Below are 17,488 nucleotides of genomic sequence, written 5' to 3'. Positions count from 1 at the left end.
AATAATGTCGTGCCTGTGCAGTTGAGAACCTCGGTTGAAATTTGGGAGTTTCCTGGAACAATGGAGTATCTCTCCACTGCTGCAAACTATAAGCGAGGCCTTCCATTTTCAGAAAAAACCCAGTTTCAACCGATTCTCGTACCCTGGGCAGATTTCTTAAAAATCGAGTCAATTTAATTTCTACCTGAAACTGGAGCTTCAAGAAAGTGATTTGCACAGAGCATAAAGCCAAAGGCATAGCAAGAAAACTAGAACGTCTTTCAGTAAAATGTTAATTTTAAACATCTTTTAATGCTTGGCATATGCATTTGACGGATAAGTTTTAAAAGTGTTTTAGAAGCAAGGCTGGAATACAGGTACTGATAAGACTCATCAGTACAGTCAAGCCCACATATAACGGCCCCACTTAAGACGAACTATCGCTTATAACGAAGGAGACCTGCGCGACCGTCAAAATATACCTTGTTTCAATTGCATAAAATCACACGTACAGCGAACGTCATTAAGCCCTGCTGATCGGTTGCAGCGAACGGACGGCATAAACTCGGCGCCGCAATGCGAGATAACCTGCCTCCGACCCCTTTGTGCACTCGGCGCACGGTAAGGTTTCGGACCGAGCCTCATCCAAAGCGAAATGCCCGCCCCGTTTTTTGCCGCTCTCAAGCGAACTACCCTTTCCCCGCCGACGCGCCTTCCAAGATCGCCCTCCCGGCCCTCCTCGCAACTCCACTTCCCTTTCCTCACTCTCTTGCAAATCCGCGCGCGGTCTTTGCGATCAACAACGCCGCCGCCTGTGCCAATCGCGGAGGCCACGCTCCGTGAAGCAGGCCTTCCGTGGGAGCCAAGAGGTGGCTGCAGTGACGCTCACGGACGCCCCTCATTGGTCTCTCCGCTGGCGCTGTGCTTCTGTACCTTTAGCTTGATTGGCTTGATTGGTGCCTGTGTGCGTTGCACGTCTACCCCATCGCGCGCTTTTGTCACTCTTGTTGTTGTGTGGACGTTTCGTTGGCTTTGTTAAAATCTATGGCCCTGGTTGCAATTCGGGATGGCGGACGGGAACACCGTGCCCATTTCCAATGTATTCAGCGGCAGAGATGATGAAAGCGGCCTGGGCAGAGGTGACGGCCACTGGCGAGCGGAACTGCTTTTGCAAGGCTGGCTTCGTCAACACAGTGTCTGTGCCGAGCCTGATGCTTCGGAAGGTAACCAGTCCGGCGGCAATTTGTGGCAGCGCGTCGCAGACTTCGACATGGGGGGTCATGACATTGGTTGGGATGATTTTATTTCTGTCGATGACTATGCCGACAGCGCGGAACCGTGCATGGACGAGGGCATCGTTTAAGTGCGGGACGAGAGTGATGCGGAGGAATCGGATGAGGATGAAACTTCGGAGCCAGCAACCATAAGCGCGCCTGTAGCAATGAGCTACATAAAGAGCCTCAGACAACTTGTCTCTGCCAAGGGCCTTGGCAAAGAGCACGCTTCTGCTTTAAATAAACTGGAAACCTCCCTCATCGGATCTATGCTGCAAGAACACGTCCATCACGGACTTTTTAGCAAAAAAAAAAATTTAAAGTTTTGCCAAGCAACTGTCTTTAAACCTGTGGTCCACTTACTACAAACTTCGGGATATAACGAACGGACACCGCGTGACACTCATGTTCATTATAAGCGGGCTCGACTGTATCACTGTAGCAAGCATTAGCCATGCTAATGACACTCAGTTTCAAGGTTCTTGAGCATAATAAATGACCGCTACACTTTGACTATCTTTGCAGCATGCAAACAAAGGCAGGCATGTCAAGCACAGATGCAAGAGTATTGCACAGGGGGATGATAGTGAATGTGGCAAAAAGATAATTGTAATAAATGAAAAATAAAAAATATCTGAAAGACGAGCAGAAGTGTTTCTAAAAATAACGAGCAAAATACTACAGAGTATTTTATGTCCCAAGCAAAAAGTGCGAAGGGGTTATTTATTTCTGCTGCAAAAGAAAAAAAAAACTCATTAAATATTTTGTAGAATAGTTTGATTTTTGTAAAAAAAAAAACATGCAAAAGGAGAGGGAGGAAGAAAACGAAGGGCCCGAAGTATAAGGAGCAGCTACTGGGCCTTTGTCATTTTTGAAATCACACGAAATTATTGCATTTAGGAAGGGTATGAATCAAAGAAAATTGCCCAATGACAAATTAGGAAAAGAAAAATGTTGCTTCTGGATGTAGGCGTGAATCTATGTGGACTACCTTTGCTGCTGTTGTAGTCAGAACAGCACACAAGACCGCTCCACTACCAAGATGCTACTGCAGATAAACAGAGCACCTCAAACTGGTCACTCACGTATAGTTTGTGTAGGGCATGATTCCATCTTCATAGGCTTCCTTGATTTTGAAAGGGTGAGTGTACATCGTACCAACGAGTGAATTGGATTGTAGGCACATTTTGCGCAGGCAATCCTTGTAACCAAGTCTTTTGAAGTCTGGATGGTCTGACGAGACATGGCCTGCCTTCAGGAACTCAACAACACCTAGAAAAAGAAACAAAGCGTCTTTAGTCATATGGTTCTGTAGTAAACAGAAACATTTGCACATCTGAAAAATTAACCACTTTGGTTTGCACAAAAAGATCGGACGCCACTGGCAAGTGCGACACTGAACAGTTATTGATGTGCTGGTGACAAAGTGCACGAAGAACAACAGACGCTGAACAGTGCAAAAAAAATTTTTCCAGAGAAAGAATTGAATGATATCATTTTGGCCCTTTCATTGCGTGTATCAAGAAAAGAAGCTCAGCACTTCCGAAAGCTGCTCTTTTAGTTATTACTGGGCAGAACTTCCATAACACTTACACACATACACCAGCAATGGAAATCATGGGAGTCAATGTGCTGTAAGGAAGCTGATAATAATAATAATGGATGTAACATTAATTTCTTGTGATGAGTGTGAAAAGAACACAAGACCAGAAATTACAACCGACTCCTGTTACGACGAACAATCTCAATGGTATTTCCTGGGCATCTGCGTGACAATCACAAAGCAAGAAAAAAACAAAAAACTTCCCCACATTTTTGTGCGAAGTTGTGAGGAAGTTCTGCGGGAAGGTGTCCTTGCAGAGTAAGCGTTCTTGCAGGGTTACTTCTTTCTTACAGGCGCATGGTAGGCACCCAGCCCGCGAAGAACGATAAAGAACATAGGCGTGGGGTGCACCTGCTCGCTGACTCTGGCATTGAGCAGTTTTTCAATAAGCGTGGTGCTGCCACACGCACATTGTAGCGCAGAGACCTTCGATAACCAGATATCAGCGCGACAAAGTAATAATAATAAAAAATGAACCTACAGTGTGCTCAGAGCCAGAGGTTGCTGCAGAGGAGAAAAAATGACAATGGAAGAAAAAAACTACACCAATTCAGTTTTAAAGCAGGATGACGTGAGCTTGTTTCATCCCCTCATTGTGCAGCTCACTTCATGAACAGTGTAATCAATGCTTTCTTAGAAATTATCATCCCACTGCAAGTAACGTATATACTCCTGTATAAGACGCACTTTTTTCATCAAATTTTCCGAGCTGCGAGTTATACACGAATCAGGCCTATAGCTACACATATATTAACACACCGTGGTGCCACTGCGGCTACTGTGTCAGATAATTAAAATGCTGGCGACAGATACGAACATTTTATTTCACCATTCATTGCCGCTTTCGTGCTAATCTCTGTCGGAGGAGCTCAGCTCATTGGCACTCTCACCGCTGCTGGACGAGCTCGCCTCATTTGCGTGCTCCCAAAGCTAGTTGTCCTCTGTGCCGTTTATGGCGTTTGACAGCTCCGTGACTCAAACTCTTTGCGATTGTGTCCGCTGACAATGAATGCCACACGAAATCCAAGCGCAAACTTGCTTGAGCGATGCTCACTTAAGCCACCCTGTCGGAGTTGTTCCATGGTTGCCTGTTGTGGCCATCCACTCGGTGTACGAAATTCCATCTTGAATAGCCGGTTAACGCAAACATCGAGCAGCTGCAGCACGCTTGTCAGGCCACTAGGAATTACGGCCAAGTCCATTCGGCAGACTGCCAGCAGAGTCTTCACTCGGTCGTGGCCTAGTGGTCTGGGCGTCCGCTTCGGCTGCGGGAGGTGGTTGGTTCGAAATCCACCGCCGGACACCCACTGGTAAAAATGAGTACAAGTCACCCCAGCCCGGTGCCCGGTTTCTTCAGGGGTGTGTGCTTGGAGGAGGCTCCACAAACCCCGCTGCACCCCTTCGGGGGCAAACCCAGTTTCGAACAACTCAGCCTACAAAGGTGGTTCGTGTTTCACTCCCAAGTGAAGAGTTCGACTCGAGGCTCGTAGGCCTCGCATTCGGGAAGTGTTGGGTTCGGTCCCCAGTGCCGCCGAGTACCCACCGGCTTTTAATGGGTACAAGATTTACCCCGGCCTGGTGCTCAGCTCTTCTGGATGAGATGCTTGGGAAAAGGGTCTTGACCACAGTTGCTCTGACGGATCAGCGATAAGTTCTGTCGACAACAACGTTAAACCACCGCAGCCGTGGCCTCGTGAGAGAGCACCCACCTCGGCTTCGGGAGGTGGTGGGTTCGACTCCCGCTGCCGGCCGGTTACCCATCGGTTTCCTCAAAATGGGTACAAGCTATGACCCGGCCTGGAGCTCGGCTTACTAGGGTTACATGGCTTGGCATAGGAGCCTGCGCCTACACAACACAAGAAGGGCTTTGTAGTGTAGCAGGCCTCCTGGTCGGTTCTGCAACACTGTTTTCAGCAGTCTATGGAAAATTTGTCGAACATCCAACCTTCCTTTTTCTTGCACCCGGACTATGGTACCCTGGCGGAAATTCTCTCTTGGCAGAGTCTCTCTCTAGAAGACAACGTAGGGTGGAAGCTTCCTTCCATCAGCAGTGACGCAAAGCATCACTATGTATCTTTGCCGTGGAACGCCAGTAGGGCGCATGGAGACACTTTTTGCCGGTTGGCTTCCACCATGCAATATTCAGGGGCATTGAACCAGACAGCGGTCTGATCAGCACTGCCTATCTGTGAGAAGTCGTACTCACGCTCCCTCCAAAGTGCGTTCACAAAGTGATGAAACTTCATTATTTGGTCCTCATATTCGGCTAGCAGCTTCTGGCACGATGTCGTTCGATGGTGGATGGAGAGTTGGTGCCGTTTCATGAAACGAAGCCACCCTCGATTGGCTTTGAAGTCCGCAGGGCGAATGTTCATGTGCTGAGCAATAGCGTTTGCTTTCATGTGGATCATTTCCGCAGACACCACGAAACCGTAGCTCCTAATAGTGCGAACGTACTCGACGAGGTCCTCTTCAAGTTTTGAAAACTTGCACTGTTTCCCACGGAAAGCCTTCCGGATTCGGGTAGTCTCGGCGAGGTCTTGCATTTGCATACACCAGCAGCGAACACACGTTTCGTTGACGTCAAACTTGCGACCGGCCTTCTGTTTACCGTGTTCCTCATATACTTTGCCATTTCAAGTTCGAAGTCTGCAGTGCAGGACAGTGTGCTTTTTGCTTTTTGTTCTCGTTAAAAAGCACGCAGCCTGCCACATGACAGCGCATGCAACAACAGACTCCACAAGCAGTCCACACACTTCCAAACGAAGCACCGGATAACAAAGACCAAATGAGGCTGAGAAAGACACCGTGAAAACCGGAAACAGAAAGCCGCGGAAACGTCGTGTTGCGCAACGATGGTGGGCTCAGTAGCTGTGCATCAGCGCAGGCTACTAATCCGCTATTTTCACAATGCAGGTGTTCACCTTGGCTGTGCAACTGTTTTTCGCCACTCTACCGTCTGCCTCCTGTACATCAGTTTTGACCGCCGCCCCGAAGTTCCTTGAAAAAGGCCTTTTTCATCCGCCTGCCCCATCACTGTTGCTGCCCCATCGCCTACCCTCATCGTCGCCAGAGGACGTCATCTTAGACCATCTGTGGCCAGTCCCATCACCAAGAACATCATTTGATAATTCTATCAGTCATATAAAGCCCCTGCTGTCATCGCCGCCGCTCTGTGGTCTCAGTAGCTGTGCATCAGCGCAGGCTACTAATCCGCTACTTTTCACAATGCAGGTTAGTAATAAGTTTTCCTTATTTGCTAAAAAAACCAGTAACTACTTTTTAATGCAGCTGCCGAGCCCTCAGTGCTGCTGTAGTATTGCTGCCGAGTGTTCACGTGTTCTTCGTTTTCTTTTACTATTGTCAGGCGATGTTGAAACTAACCCAGGCCCCGACCGTTACGACAGCATACTTTCCGAGCTCCAAAAACTAACTACCGGACAAGCTACATTAATTTCTGATCTGCAGGACATTAAACACCAACTGGAAACTACCGAAACAACCTTGACCGACTTAAACAAGCGCATGGACACTCTAGAATCACACTACGCCACACTTTCTACTCTCCATTCTGAAATCGACGACCTGAAAACTTTAAACACTGAACTTACCTGCAAGGTCGACAAACTGGAAGCACATATGGACGACGGAGAAAATCGGCCTCACCGTAACAATCTCATATTTTACAATATTCCTGACACTATGACACTAACCCCACTGAAACGCATGCGGACTCGGAAGAAACAGTTATTCGCCAATGCTCCACTCAACTAGGTTTAGCCATCGAACCCAATCTAATCGACCGTGCTCACCGCCTCGGGCGTCACTCTACAGATCGCACCAGGGCAATCATCGCTAAATTCACCTCATCGAAAACTAAAGAAAGCATCCTTTCTTTAGGCAATAAGCTCAAAGGCACCAACTACAGTATTGGCGAAGACTTCTCCCTTCCCGTTCGTAATGCCTGCAAACATCTTGAAGCCTTTGCCAAATCGGTATCCGGTAAGCTCTCTTTGCGCTTCAAAACATTACATATTGGTCCTAAACGCTACATATTCGATGAATCATCACAAACAGTCAAAGAGGTAAAATAGCAACCATCTCAGCTCCTGTCGACAGATCGTTCTAGGCATGTACACCAAGAAGCATTTTCATTGTCAGCAATCTTTACTAACGTGCGAAGTTTCATTTCAAAGCGTGACATTGTTTCCCATATCGTCACTTCATCTGCCAGTAACATACTAGTTTTGACAGAAACGTGGCTAAACAGCGATATTTCTGATAGTGAAGTGCTTGCCGACTTGCCCAATTTCTGTTTTTCGCAAAGATCGCCTAGATCGAAGGGGAGGAGGGGTACTGATTGCCACCGCTCGAGATCTGTCATGCTCAGCCATTAGCATTTCATCAGATATAGAAATAATATGAATTTTATGCCACGCTTCACCTAAATCAGTTGTGATCGGCGTTTGCTACAGGCCTACTAACAGCCCAGATTTCCCTCGAAAACTTAATAACGCATTGAGTGAAATTAAAGCTAAACACTCTAACACATGCACTCTCCTATTCGGAGACTTCAATTTTCCGAGCATCGACTGGAATAATCTAACCGCTACAGGGAATAAGGATGCTAATGAATTTCTAGACGTTTGCCTTAATTTCAACCTCATTCAAACTATATCTGAGCCAACTCGTGTAACCGAAGACTGCGCAAATATTCTAGATCTATTAGTAACGGATAACCCTGAATGCGTTCATTCCACCACATATCTACCAGGCATCAGCGATCATCATGTCATACATGCCGGCTTCACGATTATACCATCCTTACGCGCAACAACTAAAAGAACTATCCGATTATACGATAAAGGAAATTATACAGAATAAATAATGAACTTCACACATTTTTGCTAGGATTTCAATCCAACTTTCATCAAAGATCCATTCATGATAACTGCTCCTTGTTTAAGAGGAAAATCGACGATTTGGTCGACAGGTTTATTCCGAACATAAATATAAGAACTAACCCTCAAAACCAATGGTTCACAAAAACACTTAAAAGCCTTGAAAACAAAAAGAAGCGTCTTTTCCGATCGGCCAAGTTGCTTCCTAGTCAGAACGCTTGGAACAAATATTACGCAGCCGAAAAACGTACTTATCAAGTATTCGTGAAGCCAAGCACACCTTTTTCAACTCCGATCTGCCTAAAATGTTGTCAACTAACCCCGTAGGTTCTGGCAAGTCATTAACCCCCAGCACACACGCACTATTTCCCTCACCGATGGTTCGGGTGAAACTGCATGCAAAACAGAATGCGAAACAGAATGCGCCAACATGTTCAACCAGCCTTTTCTTCCGTGTTTACTAATGAAATACATCTGACATTTCCTTCAAACGCCCCAGTTATGCAAGATACTATGCCTTCTCTTACATTTTCTTCAGCAGGAATTCCGTCACTAATTGAAAACATTAAACTTTCATCCTCTGCTGGAATTGACAATATCAACGCTAAAATACTGATTAATGCCAAAGATATATGTTCATCTCTGTTGTGCTTGTTATTCGCTCGGTCACTCTTCACAGGTCAACTGCCCATAGACTGAAAAATTGGGAAGGTCGTTCCAGTCTACAAATCAGGTAACAAGAACTCGCCGCTTAATTACCGTCCCATCTCTCTAACTAGTATTCCCTGCAAAATCATGGAACACGTCATCTATACCCATATCATGGCATTCCTTGATTCGAACAACTTTTTTCAACCTGCTCAGCACGGGTTTCGCCGGGGTTATTCCTGCGAGACACAACCTGTTACGTTCATTCATGATCTGCATGCTAACCTTGATTGTAATCTACAGACTGACATCGTATTTTTAGATTTTGCGAAAGCCTTTGATAAAGCACCCCATAAACACCTGCTGATAAAACTTTCCCAATTAAATTTGCACCCCCATATTTTGAAGTGGATTGAAGAGTTTTAACTAATCGTTCGCAGTTTGTCTCCATTAAAAATAAGAACTCTAACTCACTCTTAGTAACGTCGGGCGTTCTACAGGGATCTGTGCTTGGCCCACTACTGTTTCTCATATACATCAATGATCTGCCTTCAAACGTAACATCTAACATACGCATGTTCGCTGACGACTGTGTGCTATTCTCACCACTGCTGACCAATCTTCTCTTCAAAATGATCTCAATGCTTTTCAGGAGTGGTGTAATAAGTGGCTAATGGAACTTAACCCACGTAAATATAATCTTTTGTCCATCAGCCGCCACCGTAACCCTCTAATTTTCTCTTACGAAATATCAGAAGTTCCCGTACAACTAGTTCAGTCATACAAGTACCTAGGCATAGCAATTTCTAGCGATCTTTCTTGGAGCTTGCATGTAACTAACATAATATCATCAGCAAACAAGACGCTAGGTTTCCTCAAGCGCCATCTTCAACATGCTTCCCAACATATAAAGTTATTAGCTTACAAATCATTCGTCAGGTCCAAACTAGAATTTGCATCGCCCATTTGGAATCCTCATCAAGCTTACCTCATCAATGCCCTCTAATCTGTTCAAAATCGCGCTGCTCGCTTCATTCATTCATCGTACTCTTATGACATCAGCGTTTCCTCCTTAAGAACAGCATCTGGATTATCACCCTTATCGCTCCGCCGTCGTATTGCCAGCCTGCCTTTATTTCACAAATTCTTCCACAGCCCTATGCACATCGCACCTTATATTCTTCCCCCAGCACGCATATCTTATCGCACCAGCCATCACCTACAAGTTGCCCGTCCACGCTCACGCACCGTCACTTTTTCTAATTCCTTCTTTCCTCGTGCAGCCGCAGACTGGAACGGCCTTCCAACAACGTTGCCATCATCACTTGCCCAAGCCTTTTCGTTGAAAATGTAAAAACGTTCCCATTATTGTGAATCTGTGCTTTTAATTGTTGCCACCCCTTATGCAACACCCCTCTTTTTGGGGCCTTTAAGGTAATAAAATGAAATGAAATGATAATGGATGCAGATCCAGTATCACAATGAGGGTGATGACTTCTTGTCTGCAATTGTGACTAGGGATGAATCATGGTGCCACTACTACGAGCCTGAAACATGACGGCAAAACTTACAGTGGAAACATTCGAATTCACCACCACCAAAGAAAGCAAAGGCCACCATCTTGTAGCACTAACTGGCGCCATCTTGTAGCACTTAGCAGGAATAGGCACGTTTTTGGCGCGCTCTAGTTTTTTTTTTTCCAAACTTTTGCAGCCGAAAGAGAGGGGTGCAGGCTATATACGAGTATATACGGTAATTTCATTCATTGCTCTCATGCAACATATTCAGAACGCCCTTTGCCTTCTCACAGAACTATTTTAGGGTACTTCTCATAGAGTGAACAAATTCTCATGGTCCCTTGAAATTTGTCGCAACGGGAGTGTACAGTATACGGAATCTTCCCTTCCACAACCAGTAAAATTACAACAAAGGGCTTGTTCATCAGGAAATGCCACATTGGACTGAGGCACCATCACCCTTGTTCACCTCCGGTTCTTATTCCAAGAAAATATTCCACTCCCAGTGACCATTGAATTATGACCATCCCAGACTTCAGCGGCCAGAGAATAGAGTGTCGCGACAAGAAAAATGCATGTAATGAAAGTTGCTGCTAGGCCACATAGACCTTACAAGCCACACTGCCAATTCTAATGCCATTACTGCAGTTAATCTCACAGTGGCTTCTCGTGCAATGACTGGACTGTTGGAGTAGCATACCCTCTACAACAAGCTTTCAATGCAACTATCAATCTTAACTCTGCATGAAAAAACATGTAGAGTTCAAAATACGAGAGCGAGTCAAGTGAAAGTGAGCCAACCCACCTCTCGCAATAATGGCTCGGTATATTATCTGCGAGGCATGCGCGTAGCACACAGGCATCTCTCATTTACGAAAGTGACAAGCAGGTGTGAGGATAAACATTCGTTAATGCCCTCACACACTGGGTTGAACATGGTTGTGTGACATAATGGACGCTCCAAAAGTTGAACAGCGCGGTGTCACGAGGTTTTTGACAGCTGAAGGTGTTTTCCAACAAGAAATTAGTTGCTGTATGGCTGCTGTGTACAGTGAACATCGCATTTCATTGGCCACTGTGGAGCACTGGAGCAAGCGGTTCAAAGAAGGACGTGAAAGTTGCAAATACAATCCAGGACCACACCAAAGCCACAGTATAATCACCCCCAAAACAATTGCAAAGGTTTGATGAGCTGATTAGACAAGAACGGAGGATAAGCATCGATGAACTGGCAGGGCATGTGAACATCAGTTGTGGTTTGGTTCACACCATAATTCATGACCACTTCGGTTATCAGCTCTCGTGTACGCAGCAAATGACCAAGATTTTGAAGGACCGCCAGAATACAGAGGTTCAGTGCTGCCTTCACTCATCTGATCCAGTATCCCAATGAGGGTGATGACTTCTTGTCTGCAATTGTGGCCGGGGATCAATCATGGTGCCACTACTATGAGCCTGAAACATGACGGCAAAACTTCAGTGGAAACATTAGAATTCACCACCGCCAAAGAAAGCAAAGGCAGTCATTTCTGCTGGAAAGGTGCTGCTGACTTTTTCTTTTGATCGTCAGGGGACATTACTGATCGAATTTGCTAAACCTGGAGAGACCATCAATCGTTTCCGATATTGTGAAACACTGGATCGGCTGAGTGTTGCAATCAAGAACAGATGACGTGGAAAACTGACGAATGGGGTCATCTTGCTCCACAATAATGCCCATCTCCACGTCACTTATGTGGTTAACACAAATGCTGCAACATCCACCATACAGCCCAGACCAGACTTGTTGCTTTGTGACTTCCACAATTTCGGGAAACTGAAAAAACAACTCAAGGAAACCAGATTCAAGTCGGATGATGACGTGAAAGAGTCAGTTACAGAATTTTTGAAGCAACAACCCAAGGAGTTTTATGAGACCGGAATCACATGACTCGTTAGTCAGTGGAACAAATGTCTAAATGCTCAAGAACAAAAACAGTGCAGCAACAGCGCAGCAACAGTGGTCCCTGTTGCCGCACTGTTTTTGTTCAAGTGTGTGCAAACTCGCTCAACTCGCTGTTTTACTGAAGTTTTCAGGGAGACTACTTTTAAATAAAGTACCCCGTTTGTCATACATTCGCATTGCCTCACTTTCATTTGACTCGCCATCGTAGCTAGAATACCGCGGTATTTAGTACCAAATAATTTCTCATATTAAGGCCTTTTCATGGCTGAAACAGATTTTTGCAACACCTAAAGTGCACTGCAAAGCAAACTTAATGACCTTATGTTTGCACACTAACTACTGGTGCCACCACTGAAACAAGGAAATTTAGTGCCAGGACACCAAAAACCGTTATATATAATATCAAACTCACCGGACTCTGGCAGGGAGTTCATGTCACCACAAAGCAGCAGTGGAATGTGGGAAGCATCTATTGGAAGCCTACGATGCGGTCCTCCAAGGGATCCACTCCTGTACATCTGCACAGCCTCCTCGGCAAGAATGCGCAGCTCCCGCATTAGCAACATCGTCTGGATCAGCTTCACATCACAGTACTCTGGGTCCCAGTGGATGTGTGCTGTGCACACCAGAATTGGTGGCTGCTGGTGTACCAGACTCTTGTACTCTGGGTTCGCTGCATGACGAGCAATGCGACAGGTCAGGGAGCTTTTCAGTACAGAGACTACTTACAAAAAAAAAATCCACTTCCCGGCTGTTGAATGAAATACAAACATTAGGCACATCATCTGCACCTCTTCTCTTTCTCTCCATTGAAAGATAAGTGTAGGACTGATAACACTGCATGTTTTAGGATGCTACTCTATGTTTTTTCTTTCCACTTTCCATGAAAATGAGACTCCCAATAACTGGTTAGACATGGCACAATGTGCAACTTGGGAGAAGAGGGCAGATACATACAAACAGTGTAAAGATAATTTATTAATTTCCCAGCACATGTTTATAATCACTCTTAGATATATGTTCTCCCTCTCAATAAAAAACACCGGTCAATAACAGCATGTTATTCAACGTCATCCATATATGTCATCACCAGGGAAAATGCACGGAAATTTCCCAAAGAGTCTATTAGAGATTCTAAGATAAAACAAAATGCATGCTTTCGAACATTAATACTGTTTCATACATAGCAGTCAATGCTGCCAAAGCTAGCGCGCCTGTTCACACAGGCTAAGTCTATGCCCAAAAAGTAAATCGCAATACAACTAATGTGAACACAGGCATGTTTCGTTGTGGAAAACCTCAAGTACTATGAGTGGCAACCTCTTGCACTTCGTGTTACCTAGCTCTTGCCACAATTTCGTCCTCCGACTCATCGAGAAGAATGAAGTGACAGTACGATTCCTGGCTGGTAGGCCGAATCACTCTTACTACATCTGCACCTAAAAGTAGTTCACACTCGAAAAAAATAGCCAGAGGGCCCGAACACTGAGAGCCTCATAGATTCAACCAATATTTTCAGTACTAGCCCTTCGTCTTATACCGCTCTGTTTTCGTCCAAACACTGACCGAGGCTTTGAGAAGAACAAATGATACGTGGCGGAGTAATATAGTTTCGTGAATGCATTACTTCCGCATCCTCCGTAACGTTGCCTGCTGTGCATGAAACAGAGTATACAGCATGTGTACAGTCATCCACAGACCTGTCTAGAGCGCTCGAACCCCATGCCGTCTGCACTCCGCAGCGTGCAGAGCTACGTCTAGCGGCGACACCTGGTTTGAGATTGCGAATCTTTGAGTGTTGCCTGAGCATCAGACATGCAAGGTAGTTGAGCCCATCCAAATGAATCATGGCACCAGCGCTTTTACATGAGCATATGAGTGAAGGCTTAGTCACCGACCCTCACACCACCACGTGGCAAATTCGAGCTGTACATGCAAAGCACGCTTCAAAGATCAAACTCCTCTCATGGCTAATGAATAACACCTACGCTAGCAAATACATATTTCTGGCGTGCTCACTTATAACCCCGAGAAACCTTCATATTTTTTTTTGTACAGAACGCCCGAGAACAGTCTCAACGCTAAGTGCCCTCGGCATTATGTTCGACGATATCCGCATACGTCACCAGCAGGAAAGTTAAGGAAAATTACGCATAGATTTGAACCTTCTTTATGACTAGCATTTGCTAGCAGGTGATTCGTTTGCTACCTTCCCAGCCGAAGAAGCATCAGACAGAAAAATGCTAACAATATATATTGCAACTGATAATCTGCTGAGTGCCGATTCGAGGTTGTAATGAAAAATTACGCACAAGTATTTTAAGCTGTACCGATAGCCTTTTTTGCATTCTTTCCTTACTGGCGATTGCATATTCAGTGTACTCCCGATTCAAGGCTGCCAAAATACGACCATGCCGAGCCAGCGACAGCAGTGTGAGATACGGGCTAGCATAGCTGCGAGAGTCATATCAGATCATTGTTGTTCTTAAAAAAAGCCACCACCTAGGAAGGAAACACTCAGAAGAACATGACTACACAGGCCAGCTAGCGAATGTTCCTGCTAAGTCAAGAGCATGGCGAGCATGTCCAAACCTGTAACTAGATGGCGCTACTTCTCACACATGGCTGTGCCCATGACAAAATGGTGTGTAGCAAAGCTCTGAAAGAGAAACTGAGTGGTGAAGGGGTGCATGCGATCGCTTGGAGTGGCAATCAGACCTGAACACAGCCTCCCTTTGGGCTGCATCTGAGTTAACCCGTTAAGGAGGGTCAAACAAAATTTTTAAAGTCAACTGAAAGTATGAATTATCGAAGTTTGAATTAGCAAGAGCCTACTGTAGCAAGCCAAGTACTAAAAACTTAAATATATTAACCCCATAAAAGTTAAGGGTGATGGCAGGTAAAATTAATAAAGTGTCATTTTTGATTTCGCACTTAAAGAAGTGCCAGGATTCCTGAAGAATACTATCCTACAAATGGTGAGCTCATATAAGTGCTGGATGATATCTAAAAATGGTGCCAACCACAACAATTTGCTCTTTAAATGGAGCACCAATTGAGGCACCACCATTTACCAAGTTGTTTTTGGTTTCAAAACAAAGTAAAAGCTTCAAAAAAGTGTTTTGTTTTTAAAGAACTTCAAAGAACCCATTGGGAAAAAAGTTATGGTGCAAGGGCAGCTTTGGCCAAAGAGCACCATGGCACAAAGTAATTTTCTTTACGTGAAGTCAAAAGCATTTTGCAAGCATTTCACCCCAGAGAAGCAGAGCACCAGGCCAGCTAGGCAAAAGCTTGTACCCACTGCATCATGGTCGAGTACCCAGAGGCACTGCAGATCAAACCCTGCACCTCCCGCATTGAAGGTGGTTGCTCAAACCAATAGGCCCACGCTTTGATATTTTTCCACTTTTAAACGGTTCAGTTATAGGTGAACTGGTGCTGTTTGTTAGCTGTCTGACCCCCATCAGTAGTTTTTCCTGTCGTGCCCCGCTGTTATGCTTTACATCTTAGTTGTGCTTTATATCTTGAAGTGCACAGATATACTATATAATCTCGTGGGCCGCACCCACGTATGAGCCACACCCACTGTTTTGGACTAGATAATGAGAAAACATAAAGTATGGGCTGCAGCTTCAGAAATCACACCCGAATTAATAAGCTACGGGGACACTTTGTTGGGAAATGTGCATGGCGAAAGCCTTCCCGCTTACTGCTACCTTGACTGCCTGTTCGTATATACAACTGTCACTGGGGCACGGTGGAACTGGGGCGAGCGGTGCGACTGACGTCACTGCTGGGGGTGCAAGTAGGATGCGCACTGGTGAGGGGGAGCGTAGCAGCTGGCACTGCGCCAAGATGAGGCGGATGGACACCGTCACCGCGAGTACGAGCACTTAAAGGCTTTTGCCTTAAAAGGAAGTGCGGCTCTTCTTACATGAGTTTATACGGTAAGCAGTCAGATGCAGCCCATACCATTTTCCACAATTCCTTCTTTGAACTGCAACAGAGCTACCAGACCAATGTTGTCCTTGGTCATGACCCTGTTGAGCATGTCATCCGAGCCATCTGCATTAGCCATGGCCAGCTGGTTGAACTCCACAAGGTGCTCTTTTATGAGTGTGAACCTGCAATCATATTAGACATGATTAGATTATGCGGTAAAACCAGATGAGGTATTTCTGCAAACACCTGCTCACAGAATACATAACCTTTAAAAAGCACTTTAGCATGCCCAACGAAAAAAGAGGGAGGGTTAGATATTACACATGGAACACTTGCAGTTTATGTTAATAACTTGCTGGTTTCATCACTGAGTATTTTCAATTTATACAAAGAAACGCCAAAGTTTGGAATCTGCTATGGCTGGTTGTAAGCAGAGAACATGAGCCCACAGCTGCTCAGCCGTTCCTAGCTCTGAGGAGTGGGCTCGAAAGGAGTGCAAAGGGAGCAAAACTCCTCACTGGAGGAAATCAACAGGGAAGCATAGAATAGGAAAAAGGCTGTTAAAGGTCTGAGCCAATCTTAGTGCCAGCTCTCCACTGACGACAACATTAATGAAGAGGCCAATAGACAGGATATGTGAATGGGCTTTCTAAAAACTACCCCAGTCGTGGCAATATGCAATACAATTTTTTTGGGATGGTGACAGGCAAGGAGTACTGCCAACTTAAAAAAAAAAAAAAAACCCTAGCAACGAAGACTCCTCTTCAAAAGTTCCTAAGTTCCCTATGCCACTTTAAGTGCGATCAAAGCTGCCACCAAGCAGTGGCATGGGCTCCTGTTTCACTCCTGAATGCTTAGCAGCTGTTCAAGTTGCCCTCTAAGATACCTGAACCTATGAAAAGCAGTGCACATAACAAAACATGGCAGTGCTTCTTTCATAAAGGGAATTACAAAAATACAAAATACAAGAATAACAAGCATATGGCTACAAGGCAAAGGCATGCAATAAATGCTGTCCTGCAAAGACTCCAGCACAGAATTCCCTTTGCTGTAGCAACTTGCTTACAGCTTCTGGGGTCACACCCGGTGCAAGCAGTGGTGCTGAAGTACACAGCAGCAAAATGATGGTAGGTACTTGCGACTCAAACAAAACAATTAAGGATTCCGCACAGAAAGACGTACAACCTGTGAGCAACTGGACAGCAATGACTGTACCATCACAAAACTACCCAGCTGCAAAAAGAAAATGCTGAAGAGAATTTCCCAACAGTAAAGTGTTACTTACTTGCTCAATCGAAAGAAGATGGCACAACCATCAACGTGCTTCCTATCACACTCAGCCATGGTCTTTGCTCGAGATTTCGGGGCAAAGATGCCATCGTAACCATCTTTTTTCAGCTCCGGTAGGAAAAATAGATGAAACTGTTCCATCTCTACCTCCTAGAAAACGCATACAAAAAATGTAATGAATGGTGAATTCCACCCACCAGTGTATTTGCATTCTTAAAGGAGTATAGACATGAAATTTTTGGTTTCATGTTTTCATCTAATCATTTATTCTTTGTAATGATGCACAAGACGTTTGAACAACATGTTGCGCAATTAACCGTGTGCCGTAGAAAGCTTCTCTCAGCTAAACCGGTTAATTATTTGAGCTTAAATTTTACACAGAAATGGCA

At 45.1% G+C, this 17,488-nt stretch overlaps 1 protein-coding gene across 4 annotated transcripts in view; it reads right to left on the bottom strand.

Moving 5' to 3' along the window:
- The window catches only part of twin (CCR4-NOT transcription complex subunit 6-like twin), a 137,511-nt gene that overhangs the window by 4,557 nt on the left and 115,466 nt on the right, over positions 1–17,488 (bottom strand). For all 4 annotated transcript variants that reach the window (XM_077649558.1, XM_077649559.1, XM_077649557.1 and 1 more), the window contains 4 exons: positions 17,095–17,249; positions 15,840–15,991; positions 12,280–12,540; positions 2,339–2,525 (listed from right to left, as the gene is read on the bottom strand). In XM_077649558.1, the coding sequence (XP_077505684.1) occupies positions 2,339–2,525; positions 12,280–12,540; positions 15,840–15,991; positions 17,095–17,249 (755 nt within the window). The remainder of the gene's footprint in view (positions 1–2,338; positions 2,526–12,279; positions 12,541–15,839; positions 15,992–17,094; positions 17,250–17,488) is intronic.

The sequence above is a fragment of the Amblyomma americanum genome, chromosome 1, assembly GCF_052857255.1.
Source record: "Amblyomma americanum isolate KBUSLIRL-KWMA chromosome 1, ASM5285725v1, whole genome shotgun sequence".
NCBI lineage: Eukaryota > Metazoa > Arthropoda > Arachnida > Ixodida > Ixodidae > Amblyomma > Amblyomma americanum.
The sequence above is the reverse complement of the archived record's forward strand: the minus strand, read 5'-3'. Positions and strand labels throughout refer to the sequence as shown.